Source organism: Eleutherodactylus coqui, chromosome 8 (assembly GCF_035609145.1).
Source record: "Eleutherodactylus coqui strain aEleCoq1 chromosome 8, aEleCoq1.hap1, whole genome shotgun sequence".
Lineage (NCBI taxonomy): Eukaryota > Metazoa > Chordata > Amphibia > Anura > Eleutherodactylidae > Eleutherodactylus > Eleutherodactylus coqui.
Genome location: NC_089844.1, coordinates 35,261,781 through 35,276,850, shown reverse-complemented (window position 1 = coordinate 35,276,850; position 15,070 = coordinate 35,261,781). Strand labels below are relative to the sequence as shown.

At 63.6% G+C, this 15,070-nt stretch overlaps 1 protein-coding gene across 2 annotated transcripts in view; it reads left to right on the top strand.

Moving 5' to 3' along the window:
* TTLL4 (tubulin tyrosine ligase like 4) overlaps positions 1 to 15,070 on the top strand; it is a 51,585-nt gene that overhangs the window by 26,354 nt on the left and 10,161 nt on the right. For both annotated transcript variants that reach the window (XM_066575496.1, XM_066575495.1), the window contains exons 13-16: positions 266 to 394; positions 2,721 to 2,814; positions 2,955 to 3,165; positions 3,411 to 3,478. In XM_066575496.1, the coding sequence (XP_066431593.1) occupies positions 266 to 394; positions 2,721 to 2,814; positions 2,955 to 3,165; positions 3,411 to 3,478 (502 nt within the window). The remainder of the gene's footprint in view (positions 1 to 265; positions 395 to 2,720; positions 2,815 to 2,954; positions 3,166 to 3,410; positions 3,479 to 15,070) is intronic.

The window sequence follows — 15,070 nt, the reverse complement described above, 5'->3', positions numbered from 1 at the left end:
AGGCTTCTATTTCCGCATGCATACATACATACATGCACACATTACTAATCTTCACATCTCTTAAATATATCCACATGTTAACTGAAGGTTGTTTATTTATTTATTTTTTTCTGTATTTAAAATGGAGTTTTCTGCATTACACTCTTGTGTTGCCAAGTGGCGTAAATGCCTGCAGTAGCCAATGTGCTACAAAAATGACACGTGTGAATATATCTTTTTCTATCCATTCATGCCTCTCTGTCACATGATTTCCTCTTTCACACAGTCTGCATTCTAATTCTCCACTGGATGTAAAGATCAAAGGTCAGATGATCCGTGACCTCCTGAATCTTGCTGGCTTCCTCCTCCCCATTAAAGAGGCCACAAGCTGCAACAATGCAAATTCAAACTCCAGGTGAGTGCATGAGGGAGACCAAATAATGCCATGGAGGAAAGGTATTGTATAAACCTGTGTGGGCATGAATGTGTTAAATTGTCTTGTAAATGGGTGTAATTGACCAAAAATGGAAGAGCAAATATTTGCATAAAACCACCTGCCCTAGTCTGTGCTCTGTGATGATGTGAAGTGGCGTTGTGTAGCCAGGCATGGCGGCATCACAAAACTAGGAGCTGCTGAGGTTTGGCGGTTGAATCCGACAAATATATATTAGGGGTTTTTTGTATTCTTATCGCTCCGGTGCATCTAAAATAAAATGAAGCTACTTTCTAAATAGCATTGATTTTTTTTTTTTTTTTTTTTAACATTTTTGGTTTGAGTGTACAGTTTTTATGAAGATGGAGGTTTTTTCATGGTTACAAACTAGAAGCAAAAAGCCTGTGTAGTCTGATGCTGCAGTCACTCTTCCTTCCATCCAATCCCTGCTTCTTGCTAATATGGAGTTCAGATGTGAGCAAGAAGTAGGGGGACAAATAAAAGCTGAATATGATTGCAGGATCTGACTACACGGGATTTGTTTGTAGTCTGTATCCATAGAGACACAAGTCTGTGTGGGGCTGTATACTCAATCGTAAGAAGGAAGTATAAAAACTTATAGAGGGATATATACCGTGGTCAATTTACTGACACTCTGGACCTACAGCACATTGTCGTGGCATCCAGCCACAGGTATGGACCTAGAGCAGTGGTGGCGAACCTATGCCACGCGTGCCAGAGGCAGCACGCAGAGCCTTCCTTGCTGGCACGGGCCACCATCGGCCGCTCACCACTAGTAAATACCGGCAGGGGCCGACTGGGGTGTGTGTGTGTGGCCTTACCAGCGGACGCGTTGGCGGCGAAGGAGCAGCGGCGGACCGAGGCAGAGAGATCAGCGGCCGCAGCAAGGACACTGGAGGAAGCGCTGGCGGTAGCAGGAGGCGGAGATCCAGAGGCAGCAGGAGGGACACTCAGCAGGAGACAGAGCGTCGGCAGCTTGAGCACAGCCACTGTCAGCGGAGGCTGGAGGGAGTGGCAGCAGCTGAAGAGCAGGGCACAGAGCGGCTGCAGCACAAACTGTGGGGCCGCTTGGGGGGGTGTCACTGGTACCCGGGGGGACCGCTTGGGGGGGTGTCACTGGTACCCGGGGGGGGGGGGGGGCGGGGGCACTGGGGGGAGGTGTCACTGGTACCCGGGGGAGCCGCTGGGGAGGGGGCGTCGCTGGTACCCGGGGGAGCCGCTGGGGAGGGGGCGTCGCTGGTACCCGGGGGAGCCGCTGGGGAGGGGGCGTCGCTGGTACCCGGGGGAGCCGCTGGGGAGCCGGTGTCGCTGGTACGCTGGGGGGTGTCACTATTACCGCTGGGGTATGTTTACATGTGGCGGAAATGGTCAGGGCCGCTTCAAAATAGACAGGGTGCAGATTTTGACTGCTTTTAAGATGCAGAAATGCTGCATAATTTTCCACAGAAATTTCTGCTGAGGACATTCTGCAGTATTTCCGCATCTAAAAGCAGTCCAAATCTGCACCCGGTCTATTTTTTTTTATAACGATGGAGGTAAAATCATACGTCGTGATAAGCCCCGCCCGCTGACAGGTTGGCACTTTGCAATAAATAAGTAGGTTTTGGGTTGTAGTTTCGGCACTCAGTCTCTAAAAGGTTCGTCATCACTGACCTAGAGTATGTTAAGAACACCAACCCCCCAATTCAATTACTCCACATCCAACAGCCTGACAGGAAGGGGCAGCTCATCCGTTCTGAGGAATGTTGAGTTGTACATTTTGGACAAGTTAGTTGGACCAACACCATTGTATTCGATTGTTCTGGAATGTGCAGTACAGTTAATCTGAACAATTCTTGACATCCTCCTCTAACCCCTTCCGTGATTTTTATTTATTTATTTTTTGATAATTATTCTGTATCCAGAGAATCCACTTTGGCTGGATGTTTTCCTCAGTTACGCCGTTCTCGGTATTTTCCACATCGTTGCGTGAGAAAACCCCACACGGTTGGCAGTGACATCCTGGCCCCAGCTAGTAGAGCACAGGTGACCCGGCCTTGTTGGGAGTCACTCAGCTGGCTTTTACCGTTCTATTATGGATTTATATTGAAACTGTACCACGAAAAACCTTTTTGTGTGTTTTTTTTTTTTTTTTATGCTGCACTCCAGGCTCGCTTCTTTAATTTGCATGCAGGGAAGCTCTAATTGTAAAAGGGACGGGGCTTTAATAAAGGGGTCATTCACTGTCTATAATATGTATTGTGATTGTGGACATGGCCTTTAATTATTGTTTTTTTTTTCCCCTTAGCGTGTTGGGGAAAGATCATGGGCGTTCAACAGAGATTCAGAATGAAGAAAAGATGAAGCGGGCACATTACCTCAGCCAGAAGATACCAGATAAGGTAATGTGAGCTATTGGTAACAGTTATCAGCCACACTATTTGTACTATTATACATCATCATCACAATTTTGGTGCAGCAGAAATCATGCGATAACCTGCGACCTGTCGGCTCAGTGATTTAATTCAGTTTTGTCTGTCAGGATCTCTATGCCACAGTACTGGAGCAGCTCACTCCAGAGGACGTGCGAGTCCTAGTGGAGACTGAAGATGAACTCTCGCGCTGTGGGCAGTTTGAACGTGTCTTCCCTTCCGCCATCTCCTCACGATATTTGCGCTTCTTCGAACAGCAACGTTATTTCAATATTCTCACTAACCAATGGGAACAGAAATACTACGCCAACAGAGAGAAAGGTAAGCGGATTCCTCCGATCCCAGCCATTAGAGCAGGAGCTAGGTTGTCATTGGACAGCCAAGTACCCACCTTAGGGCACCAAGGGACACCGATGCAGGGCTTGTCCTGCAGTGCTGTAGAAGAAGGCACCTTAACGGCCGCTGTACAAAAGAGTATTGATGGCCGTTGAGGTGACCCATTTCCTCAGCATGGCGTCCTATCCTTACACTATGGAGTATTTGACGTTGGTTTATTTGTTGATTAGGACAAGGACTACTGAGAAGCTTGTGTTTGATGAACTACCACACTGGTTCTGCTTCACACTCGCCGCTGGTAAGTTGGGCCTTTCCACTTATTTATCTTCTGCTGTGGATACTAAAGCCCCTCTTTAGTATCCACTGACCCCCGCAGCACTGTGAAACTGGGAATTAAGGCTGTATTTACACTAGCACTTTTCACTCGCAAGTTGCGTCTGAATATGAGATGGACAGAACTCGCACTTGAAAAGAGCCCATCATTTTCAATGGGTTAATATGCATGAGTGATTGATTGTTCTCTTGACTGAAAAATCGCAGCATGTCCTATTTCTCATTCGTGTCATTGGAGGACACAACCAGACATTGCGTATAGCTACTGCAACTAGGAGGCGGACACAAAGCACAAAAAGTGTTTGCCTCTCTCGCCAGCTATATACCCCATCTGCAGGCACTGAGCTAATTCGGATTTAGCTTGGTGTCTGTAGGAGGCACCTCTTGCTCTGCAGGTCTTCTTTGCTTTATTAACTTTTCCTTCCCTCCCCTCATCTGTTGTTGCCTTCCTTGGCCCCCTTCCACCTCCAGCAGTTCCTGGCCTTCGCTTGTATTCTGCTTTTCATGCCAGTCTGTTGGCGGTTATAAATGGCGTTTCCATGCGGCTCCAATGGGTGCAATGGCAGGGCCCCCTTTGGCCGATCCAGGACTTTCTCTGGCTGTCTCTTCTAGGCCTATACAGGCTGCAATCAGGAGGCGGGACTTCCTGGTAGAGTGCTGGTGGGGGTTGGACTTCCTCTCCCTCATCCTACAGCATTATTGGCTGTCGACCAAATCCAACTCCACCGATTCTGGGATCCTGCCTCCTCCTACCCATAGTAACTCTTCTTGAACAGGCTCCTAGAAGTACACATCCGGTCACCCTACTGCAGCCTCCTTCAGCCCCAGGATCACCTCCAGCAGTTTTCCTGTTCTTGTCCAGGTACCATTGGTCCTATGTTGGTTCTTCTACCATCTGCCCTTCCTCCATGTAAAAGCACGAGCAGATCTCAAGGAGGACTCCACTATAATGCACTGTATGGCCAGTCACGGCCCCCCTGCTTGGTTATCCGAGATCTTCCTGGGCCCCTGGAGCTCCCAGATTGAGGAACTTGGTCAGTCCTTACCGCCCTTGTATTAGCCACACAAGTATTTCCTGAGGTGGGGATGTCCATAACTGGGGGGCAGCAGTTTTGTTTTTCACTGTTAGATACGGTTACTCTCCTCGGGTTCATCGGTCAGTTTACCCTTCTGCTGATGCCTCCGTGTGTTCATACTAGATAGAATGTAACCGTAACACAATTTTGTCCTGTGGAGGCTGGCACTGTGGGTAGTGATATTGTGCCTCACAGTAATAGTTACTCCTCCAAGGAGGGTGAAACATGACCATCTGATGATGGCAAGCGCTACATAACCATGTCTAGAAGAGAGACCGGTGGTAAAATAGTTCCTCGTCGAATGACGGAGTTAATGTGGCTGATAGAACTTGTAATCACTAGATAATCAGATGCAGGGTCTAGGGGTAATACACTTCAACCACCCACGGAGCGGGGAATGAGGCAGCCTACACGTACACCAGTCTGAGCAGTAACCATTCTTCCTCCTATGGAGAAGGCAATGAGGCTGCCCAGCACTCGTAGGCACGGCCTAATGATGCCAGGTAGTAGCAGTAGTCTGCTCGTTCCTCCTGGGGCGGATAGTGATGTCAGTTTTATACTTTTATTTACCGCATCGTTACATCAACGCAAAGTTTAGCCATAATAAATCTACTAATTACAAGGTGACAACATGGCGGCTGAAGTGCTGTATTTGTGGGTCTTAAACCGTAACAAGTACTGTTGTAAGTCATGATTCCCCCCCCGTGTGACTGGTCAATGATGAGGCTTGATGTAATAGTGTTACAGCCCTGCATTAGGGCCCTTTTACACGAGCGGATAAATCGTTCAGATTCCCCCAACCTAGCGCAATCTGATTGATCAGTGTAAATGTACGCCTCAACTGAATAACTTCTTGTTTGTCGTTCGGTTTCTGAATGCAGAAAACTGACCAACATATATATCGTTCCCATGTAACCAAGCAGTTGTTTGTCTATGAACAACAGCCTGTTTACAGTGAATGGGTGGGCCGTAACGATCCCCCGCCGCCTCCATTCACCAGCGATGTTCGTTCCTAGGTTCCTGTGCTTTTACATATCACTGGGCATCTGCGCCTGAGAAGCCGTCCCGTGTAAAAGGACCCTTCTTGCTTATGGAGGGGTAATGAGGCAGAAGCTGCTGTTAGAATAGAGTAGGCAAAGGCCATACAGTTGCATCTCTTGTGGAAGGGGGTAATGAAAGCAGACAAGCCACCATAAGTGTGTAGACATGAGCGCAACAGAAAGCATTACTCCTCCATACACCTCATATTACTCTCCGCCACATTCTAAAAGATCTTGGTAGCTCCGTAGTCGAGGCCGCACAGCATGATGGGACGCACGATTTTCATGCCTAAGCTCTCACAGCTTCAGATACGCCAATAAGATGCACAGTCACCAGGAACCGGAATGCCAGGATCCAATCTTTGAACAGACTAGAGGGAAGACGTGACGCTGTCATTTGGCTTATGGAGGAATAGGCTTTCTATTTTTGCACCGCGTATACTCTCGCGTCTTCTCTCTATTTTGCTGGTGGCGTCACTGTCTCGCACCCACTGGGAAGAGGCCGACCACACAACCTTTTCTTTCTTCTACCCCTGGGACGCCCTAAGGTCTTGCTGTGTCCCCCAATGACGCGGACTTGAAAACTAGATTTTTATTACTTAAAGGAGATGTCTCGAGGAAGCAGTTAATTTTTTTTTTGCCCAGTCCCCCCCATTAAACACACATTACTAAGCCCCCCTGTAAATGACATTTCTAGCTGGTTCGTACTTACCGTTCCAGCGTTTCAGCAAGTTATAAAAGTTTCCTCAAGATGGCCGCCGGCTCTTTCACAGTCGCTCGCTGCAGCCCGACGTGCGCGCTCCCGAGACGCCGCCAGCTGTGTCTCCATGGCAACCGGACGCATCGCAGCCGCCGACCAGACGCCCCGCAGCCGCCGACCAGACAGCAGGTAACCGGCGCTAGCCCCCGGCTCCCCAGCGCTAGTTCCCCGGCGCAGCGCTAGTTCCCCCGGCGCAGCGCTAGTTCCCCCGGCGCAGCGCTAGTTCCCCCGGCGCAGCGCTAGTTCCCCCGGCGCAGCGCTAGTTCCCCCGGCGCAGCGCTAGTTCCCCCGGCGCAGCGCTAGTTCCCCCGGCGCAGCGCTAGTTCCCCCGGCGCAGCGCTAGTTCCCCCGGGCGCAGCGCTAGTTCCCCCGGCGCAGCGCTAGTTCCCCCGGCGCAGCGCTAGTTCCCCCGGCGCAGCGCTAGTTCCCCCGGCGCAGCGCTAGTTCCCCCGGCGCAGCGCTAGTTCCCCCGGCGCAGCGCTAGTTCCCCCGGCGCAGCGCTAGTTCCCCCGGCGCAGCGCTAGTTCCCCCGGCGCAGCGCTAGTTCCCCCCCGGCGCAGCGCTAGTTCCCCCGGCGCAGCGCTAGTTCCCCCGGCGCAGCGCTAGTTCCCCCGGCGCAGCGCTAGTTCCCCCGGCGCAGCGCTAGTTCCCCCGGCGCAGCGCTAGTTCCCCCGGCGCAGCGCTAGTTCCCCCGGGCCAGCGCTAGTTCCCCCGGCGCAGCGCTAGTTCCCCCGGCGCAGCGCTAGTTCCCCGGCGCAGCGGCTAGTTCCCCCGGCGCAGCGCTAGTTCCCCCGGCGCAGCGCTAGTTCCCCCCGGCGCAGCGCTAGTTCCCCCGGCGCAGCGCTAGTTCCCCCGGCGCAGCGCTAGTTCCCCCGGCGCAGCGCTAGTTCCCCCGCGGCAGCGCTAGTTCCCCCGGCGCAGCGCTAGTTCCCCCGGCGCAGCGCTAGTTCCCCCGGCGCAGCGCTAGTTCCCCCGGCGCAGCGCTAGTTCCCCCGGCGCAGCGCTAGTTCCCCCGGCGCAGCGCTAGTTTCCCCCGGCGCAGCGCTAGTTCCCCGGCGCAGCGCTAGTTCCCCCGGCGCAGCGCTAGTTCCCCGGCGCAGCGCTAGTTCCCCCCGGCGCAGCGCTAGTTCCCCCGGCGCAGCGCTAGTTCCCCCGCGCAGCGCTAGTTCCCCCGGCGCAGCGCTAGTTCCCCCGGCGCAGCGCTAGTTCCCCCCGGCGCAGCGCTAGTTCCCCCGGCGCAGCGCTAGTTCCCCCGGCGCAGCGCTAGTTCCCCCGGCGCAGCGCTAGTTCCCCCGGCGCAGCGCTAGTTCCCCCGGCGCAGCGCTAGTTCCCCCCGGCGCAGCGCTAGTTCCCCCGGCGCAGCGCTAGTTCCCCCCGGCGCAGCGCTAGTTCCCCCGGCGCAGCGCTAGTTCCCCCGGCGCAGCGCTAGTTCCCCCGGCGCAGCGCTAGTTCCCCCGGCGCAGCGCTAGTTCCCCCGGCGCAGCGCTAGTTCCCCCGGCGCAGCGCTAGTTCCCCCGGCGCAGCGCTAGTTCCCCCGGCGCAGCGCTAGTTCCCCCGGCGCAGCGCTAGTTCCCCCGGCGCAGCGCTAGTTCCCCGCGCAGCGCTAGTTCCCCCGGCGCAGCGCTAGTTCCCCGGCGCAGCGCTAGTTCCCCGGCGCAGCGCTAGTTCCCCCGGCGCAGCGCTAGTTCCCCCGGCGCAGCGCTAGTTCCCCCGGCGCAGCGCTAGTTCCCCCGGCGCAGCGCTAGTTCCCCGGCGCAGCGCTAGTTCCCCCGGCGCAGCGCTAGTTCCCCCGGCGCAGCGCTAGTTCCCCCGGCGCAGCGCTAGTTCCCCCGGCGCAGCGCTAGTTCCCCCGGCGCAGCGCTAGTTCCCCCGGCGCAGCGCTAGTTCCCCCCGGCGCAGCGCTAGTTCCCCCCGGGCAGCGCTAGTTCCCCCGGCGCAGCGCTAGTTCCCCCGGCGCACGCGTAGTTCCCCCGGCGCAGCGCTAGTTCCCCCGGCGCAGCGCTAGTTCCCCCGGCGCAGCGCTAGTTCCCCCGCGCAGCGCTAGTTCCCCCGGCGCAGCGCTAGTTCCCCCGGCGCAGCGCTAGTTCCCCCGGCGCAGCGCTAGTTCCCCCGGCGCAGCGCTAGTTCCCCCGGCGCAGCGCTAGTTCCCCCGGCGCAGCGCTAGTTCCCCCGGCGCAGCGCTAGTTCCCCCGGCGCAGCGCTAGTTCCCCCGGCGCAGCGCTAGTTCCCCCGGCGCAGCGCTAGTTCCCGGCCGCGGTCCCCGGCGCAGCGCTAGTTCCCCGGCGCAGCGCTAGTTCCCCCGGCGCAGCGCTAGTTCCCCCGGCGCAGCGCTAGTTCCCCCGGCGCAGCGCTAGTTCCCCCGGCGCAGCGCTAGTTCCCCGGCGCAGCGCTAGTTCCCCCGGCGCAGCGCTAGTTCCCCCGGCGCAGCGCTAGTTCCCCCGGCGCAGCGCTAGTTCCCCGGGCAGCGCTAGTTCCCCCCGGCGCAGCGCTAGTTCCCGCGCAGCGCTAGTTCCCCCGGCGCAGCGCTAGTTCCCCCGGCGCAGCGCTAGTTCCCCGGCGCAGCGCTAGTTCCCCCGGCGCAGCGCTAGTTCCCCCGGCGCAGCGCTAGTTCCCCCGGCGCAGCGCTAGTTCCCCCCCCGGCGCAGCGCTAGTTCCCCCGGCGCAGCGCTAGTTCCCCGGCGCAGCGCTAGTTCCCCCGGCGCAGCGCTAGTTCCCCCGGCGCAGCGCTAGTTCCCCCGGCGCAGCGCTAGTTCCCCCGGCGCAGCGCTAGTTCCCCCGGCGCAGCGCTAGTTCCCCCCGGCGCAGCGCTAGTTCCCCCGGCGCAGCGCTAGTTCCCCCGGCGCAGCGCTAGTTCCCCCGGCGCAGCGCTAGTTCCCCCGGCGCAGCGCTAGTTCCCCCGGCGCAGCGCTAGTTCCCCCGGCGCAGCGCTAGTTCCCCCCGGCGCAGCGCTAGTTCCCCCGGCGCAGCGCTAGTTCCCCCGGCGCAGCGCTAGTTCCCCCGGCGCAGCGCTAGTTCCCCCGGCGCAGCGCTAGTTCCCCCGGCGCAGCGCTAGTTCCCCCGGCGCAGCGCTAGTTCCCCCGGCGCAGCGCTAGTTCCCCCGCGCAGCGCTAGTTCCCCGGCGCAGCGCTAGTTCCCCCGGCGCAGCGCTAGTTCCCCCGGCGCAGCGCTAGTTCCCCCGGCGCAGCGCTAGTTCCCCCGGCGCAGCGCTAGTTCCCCCGGCGCAGCGCTAGTTCCCCCGGCGCAGCGCTAGTTCCCCCGGCGCAGCGCTAGTTCCCCCCGGCGCAGCGCTAGTTCCCCCCGGCGCAGCGCTAGTTCCCCCGGCGCAGCGCTAGTTCCCCCGGCGCAGCGCTAGTTCCCCCGGCGCAGCGCTAGTTCCCCCGGCGCAGCGCTAGTTCCCCCCGGCGCAGCGCTAGTTCCCCCGGCGCAGCGCTAGTTCCCCGGCGCAGCGCTAGTTCCCCGGCGCAGCGCTAGTTCCCCCGGCGCAGCGCTAGTTCCCCCGGCGCAGCGCTAGTTCCCCCGGCGCAGCGCTAGTTCCCCCGGCGCAGCGCTAGTTCCCCCGGCGCAGCGCTAGTTCCCCCGGCGCAGCGCTAGTTCCCCCGGCGCAGCGCTAGTTCCCCCGGCGCAGCGCTAGTTCCCCCGGCGCAGCGCTAGTTCCCCCGGCGCAGCGCTAGTTCCCCCGGCGCAGCGCTAGTTCCCCCGGCGCAGCGCTAGTTCCCCCGGCGCAGCGCTAGTTCCCCCGGCGCAGCGCTAGTTCCCCCCGGCGCAGCGCTAGTTCCCCCGGCGCAGCGCTAGTTCCCCCGGCGCAGCGCTAGTTCCCCCGGCGCAGCGCTAGTTCCCCCGGCGCAGCGCTAGTTCCCCCGGCGCAGCGCTAGTTCCCCCGGCGCAGCGCTAGTTCCCCCGGCGCAGCGCTAGTTCCCCCGGCGCAGCGCTAGTTCCCCCGGCGCAGCGCTAGTTCCCCCGGCGCAGCGCTAGTTCCCCCGGCGCAGCGCTAGTTCCCCCGGCGCAGCGCTAGTTCCCCCGGCGCAGCGCTAGTTCCCCCGGCGCAGCGCTAGTTCCCCCGGCGCAGCGCTAGTTCCCCGCGCAGCGCTAGTTCCCCCGGCCAGCGCTAGTTCCCCCGGCGCAGCGCTAGTTCCCCCGGCGCAGCGCTAGTTCCCCCGCGCAGCGCTAGTTCCCCCGGCGCAGCGCTAGTCCCCGGCGCCGCTAGTTCCCCCGGCGCAGCGCTAGTTCCCCGGCGCAGCGCTAGTTCCCCCGGCGCAGCGCTAGTTCCCCCGGCGCAGCGCTAGTTCCCCCGGCGCAGCGCTAGTTCCCCCGGCGCAGCGCTAGTTCCCCCGGCGCAGCGCTAGTTCCCCCGGCGCAGCGCTAGTTCCCCCGGGCGCAGCGCTAGTTCCCCCGGCGCAGCGCTAGTTCCCCCGGCGCAGCGCTAGTTCCCCCGCGCAGCGCTAGTTCCCCCCGGCGCAGCGCTAGTTCCCCCGGCGCAGCGCTAGTTCCCCCGGCGCAGCGCTAGTTCCCCGCGCAGCCTAGTTCCCCCGCAGCGCTAGTTCCCCCGGCGCAGCGCTAGTTCCCCCGGCGCAGCGCTAGTTCCCCCGGCGCAGCGCTAGTTCCCCCCGGCGCAGCGCTAGTTCCCCGGCGCAGCGCTAGTTCCCCCCGGCGCAGCGCTAGTTCCCCCCGGCGCAGCGCTAGTTCCCCCGGCGCAGCGCTAGTTCCCCGGCGCAGCGCTAGTTCCCCCGGCGCAGCGCTAGTTCCCCCGGCGCAGCGCTAGTTCCCCCGGCGCAGCGCTAGTTCCCCCGGCGCAGCGCTAGTTCCCCCGGGCAGCGCTAGTTCCCCCGGCGCAGCGCTAGTTCCCCCGGCGCAGCGCTAGTTCCCCCGGCGCAGCGCTAGTTCCCCCGGCGCAGCGCTAGTTCCCCCGGCGCAGCGCTAGTTCCCCCCGGCGCAGCGCTAGTTCCCCCGGCGCAGCGCTAGTTCCCCCGGCGCAGCGCTAGTTCCCCGGCGCAGCGCTAGTTCCCCGGCGCAGCGCTAGTTCCCCCGGCGCAGCGCTAGTTCCCCGGCGCAGCGCTAGTTCCCCCGGCGCAGCGCTAGTTCCCCCGGCGCAGCGCTAGTTCCCCCGGCGCAGCGCTAGTTCCCCCGGCGCAGCGCTAGTTCCCCCGGCGCAGCGCTAGTTCCCCCGGCGCAGCGCTAGTTCCCCCGGCGCAGCGCTAGTTCCCCCCCGGCGCAGCGCTAGTTCCCCCGGCGCAGCGCTAGTTCCCCCCGGCGCAGCGCTAGTTCCCCCCGGCGCAGCGCTAGTTCCCCCGGCGCAGCGCTAGTTCCCCCGGCGCAGCGCTAGTTCCCCCGGCGCAGCGCTAGTTCCCCCGGCGCAGCGCTAGTTCCCCCGGCGCAGCGCTAGTTCCCCCGGCGCAGCGCTAGTTCCCCCGGCGCAGCGCTAGTTCCCCCGGCGCAGCGCTAGTTCCCCCGGCGCAGCGCTAGTTCCCCCCGGCGCAGCGCTAGTTCCCCCGGCGCAGCGCTAGTTCCCCCCGGCGCAGCGCTAGTTCCCCCGGCGCAGCGCTAGTTCCCCCGGCGCAGCGCTAGTTCCCCCCGGCGCAGCGCTAGTTCCCCCGGCGCAGCGCTAGTTCCCCCCGGCGCAGCTAGTTCCCCCCGGCGCAGCGCTAGTTCCCCCCGGCGCAGCGCTAGTTCCCCCGGCGCAGCGCTAGTTCCCCCGGCGCAGCGCTAGTTCCCCCGGCGCAGCGCTAGTTCCCCCGGCGCAGCGCTAGTTCCCCCGGCGCAGCGCTAGTTCCCCGGGGGTCCCGGCGCAGCGCTAGTTCCCCCGCGCAGCGCTAGTTCCCCCGGCGCAGCGCTAGTTCCCCCGGCGCAGCGCTAGTTCCCCCGGCGCAGCGCTAGTTCCCCCGGCGCAGCGCTAGTTCCCCCGGCGCAGCGCTAGTTCCCCCCGGCGCAGCGCTAGTTCCCCCGGCGCAGCGCTAGTTCCCCCGGCGCAGCGCTAGTTCCCCCGGCGCAGCGCTAGTTCCCCCCCCCGGCGCAGGCGCTAGTTCCCCCGGCGCAGCGCTAGTTCCCCCGGCGCAGCGCTAGTTCCCCCGGCGCAGCGCTAGTTCCCCCCGGCGCAGCGCTAGTTCCCCCGGCGCAGCGCTAGTTCCCCCGGCGCAGCGCTAGTTCCCCCGGCGCAGCGCTAGTTCCCCCGGCGCAGCGCTAGTTCCCCCGGCGCAGCGCTAGTTTCCCCCGGCGCAGCGCTAGTTCCCCCCGGCGCAGCGCTAGTTCCCCCGGCGCAGCGCTAGTTCCCCCGGCGCTAGTTCCCCGCGCAGCGCTAGTTCCCCCGGCGCAGCGCTAGTTCCCCCGGCGCAGCGCTAGTTCCCCCCGGCGCAGCGCTAGTTCCCCCGGCGCAGCGCTAGTTCCCCCGGCGCAGCGCTAGTTCCCCCGGCGCAGCGCTAGTTCCCCCGGCGCAGCGCTAGTTCCCCCGGCGCAGCGCTAGTTCCCCCGGCGCAGCGCTAGTTCCCCCCGGCGCAGCGCTAGTTCCCCCCGGCGCAGCGCTAGTTCCCCCCCGGCGCAGCGCTAGTTCCCCCGGCGCAGCGCTAGTTCCCCCCGGCGCAGCGCTAGTTCCCCCCGGCGCAGCGCTAGTTCCCCCGGCGCAGCGCTAGTTCCCCCGGCGCAGCGCTAGTTCCCCCGGCGCAGCGCTAGTTCCCCCCGGCGCAGCGCTAGTTCCCCCGGCGCAGCGCTAGTTCCCCCGGCGCAGCGCTAGTTCCCCGGCGCAGCGCTAGTTCCCCCGGCGCAGCGCTAGTTCCCCCCGGCGCAGCGCTAGTTCCCCCCGGCGCAGCGCTAGTTCCCCCGCGCAGCGCTAGTTCCCCCGGCGCAGCGCTAGTTCCCCCGGCGCAGCGCTAGTTCCCCCGGCGCAGCGCTAGTTCCCCCGGCGCAGCGCTAGTTCCCCCGGCGCAGCGCTAGTTCCCCCGGCGCAGCGCTAGTTCCCCCGGCGCAGCGCTAGTTCCCCCGGCGCAGCGCTAGTTCCCCCGGCGCAGCGCTAGTTCCCCCGGCGCAGCGCTAGTTCCCCCCGGCGCAGCGCTAGTTCCCCCCGGCGCAGCGCTAGTTCCCCCCGGCGCAGCGCTAGTTCCCCCGGCGCAGCGCTAGTTCCCCCCGGCGCAGCGCTAGTTCCCCCCGGCGCAGCGCTAGTTCCCCCCGGCGCAGCGCTAGTTCCCCCGGCGCAGCGCTAGTTCCCCCGGCGCAGCGCTAGTTCCCCCGGCGCAGCGCTAGTTCCCCCCGGCGCAGCGCTAGTTCCCCCGGCGCAGCGCTAGTTCCCCCGGCGCAGCGCTAGTTCCCCCGGCGCAGCGCTAGTTCCCCCGGCGCAGCGCTAGTTCCCCCGGCGCAGCGCTAGTTCCCCCCCGGCGCAGCGCTAGTTCCCCCGGCGCAGCGCTAGTTCCCCCCCGCGCAGCGCTAGTTCCCCCGGCGCAGCGCTAGTTCCCCGGCGCAGCGCTAGTTCCCCGGCGCAGCGCTAGTTCCCCCGGCGCAGCGCTAGTTCCCCCGGCGCAGCGCTAGTTCCCCCGGCGCAGCGCTAGTTCCCCCCCGGCGCAGCGCTAGTTCCCCCGGCGCAGCGCTAGTTCCCCCCGGCGCAGCGCTAGTTCCCCCCGGCGCAGCGCTAGTTCCCCCGGCGCAGCGCTAGTTCCCCCGGCGCAGCGCTAGTTCCCCCGGCGCAGCGCTAGTTCCCCCCCGGCGCAGCGCTAGTTCCCCCCCGGCGCAGCGCTAGTTCCCCCCGGCGCAGCGCTAGTTCCCCCGGCGCAGCGCTAGTTCCCCCCGGCGCAGCGCTAGTTCCCCCGGCGCAGCGCTAGTTCCCCCGGCGCAGCGCTAGTTCCCCCCGGCGCAGCGCTAGTTCCCCCGGCGCAAGCGCTAGTTCCCCCGGCGCAGCGCTAGTTCCCCGCGCAGCGCTAGTTCCCCCGCGCAGCGCTAGTTCCCCCGCGCAGCGCTAGTTCCCCCGGCGCAGCGCTAGTTCCCCCGGCGCAGCGCTAGTTCCCCCGGCGCAGCGCTAGTTCCCCCGGCGCAGCGCTAGTTCCCCCGGCGCAGCGCTAGTTCCCCCGGCGCAGCGCTAGTTCCCCCCGGCGCAGCGCTAGTTCCCCCGGCGCAGCGCTAGTTCCCCCGGCGCAGCGCTAGTTCCCCCGGCGCAGCGCTAGTTCCCCCCGGCGCAGCGCTAGTTCCCCCGGCGCAGCGCTAGTTCCCCCGGCGCAGCGCTAGTTCCCCCGGCGCAGCGGCTAGTTCCCCCGGCGCAGCGCTAGTTCCCCCCGGCGCAGCGCTAGTTCCCCCCGGCGCAGCGCTAGTTCCCCCGGCGCAGCGCTAGTTCCCCGGCGCAGCGCTAGTTCCCCGCTAGTTCCCCCGCGCAGCGCTAGTTCCCCCGGCGCAGCGCTAGTTCCCCCCGGCGCAGGCGCTAGTTCCCCCGCCAGCGCTTTCCCCCGCGCAGCGCTAGTTCCCCCGCGCAGCGCTAGTTCCCCACGCGGCGTCAGCGCGTAGTTCCCGCGCTAGTCCGGCGCAGCGCTAGTTCCCCCGGCCGCGAGTCGCGCAGGCGCTAGTTCGACCCGGCGCAGCGCTAGTTCCCCCGGCGCAGCGCTAGTTCCGCGCCCGCGGCGGCAGCGCTAGTTCCCCCGGCGCAGCGCTAGTTCCCCCGGCGCAGCGCTAGTTCCCCCCCGCAGCGCTAGTCCCCGGCAGCGCTAGTTCCCCCA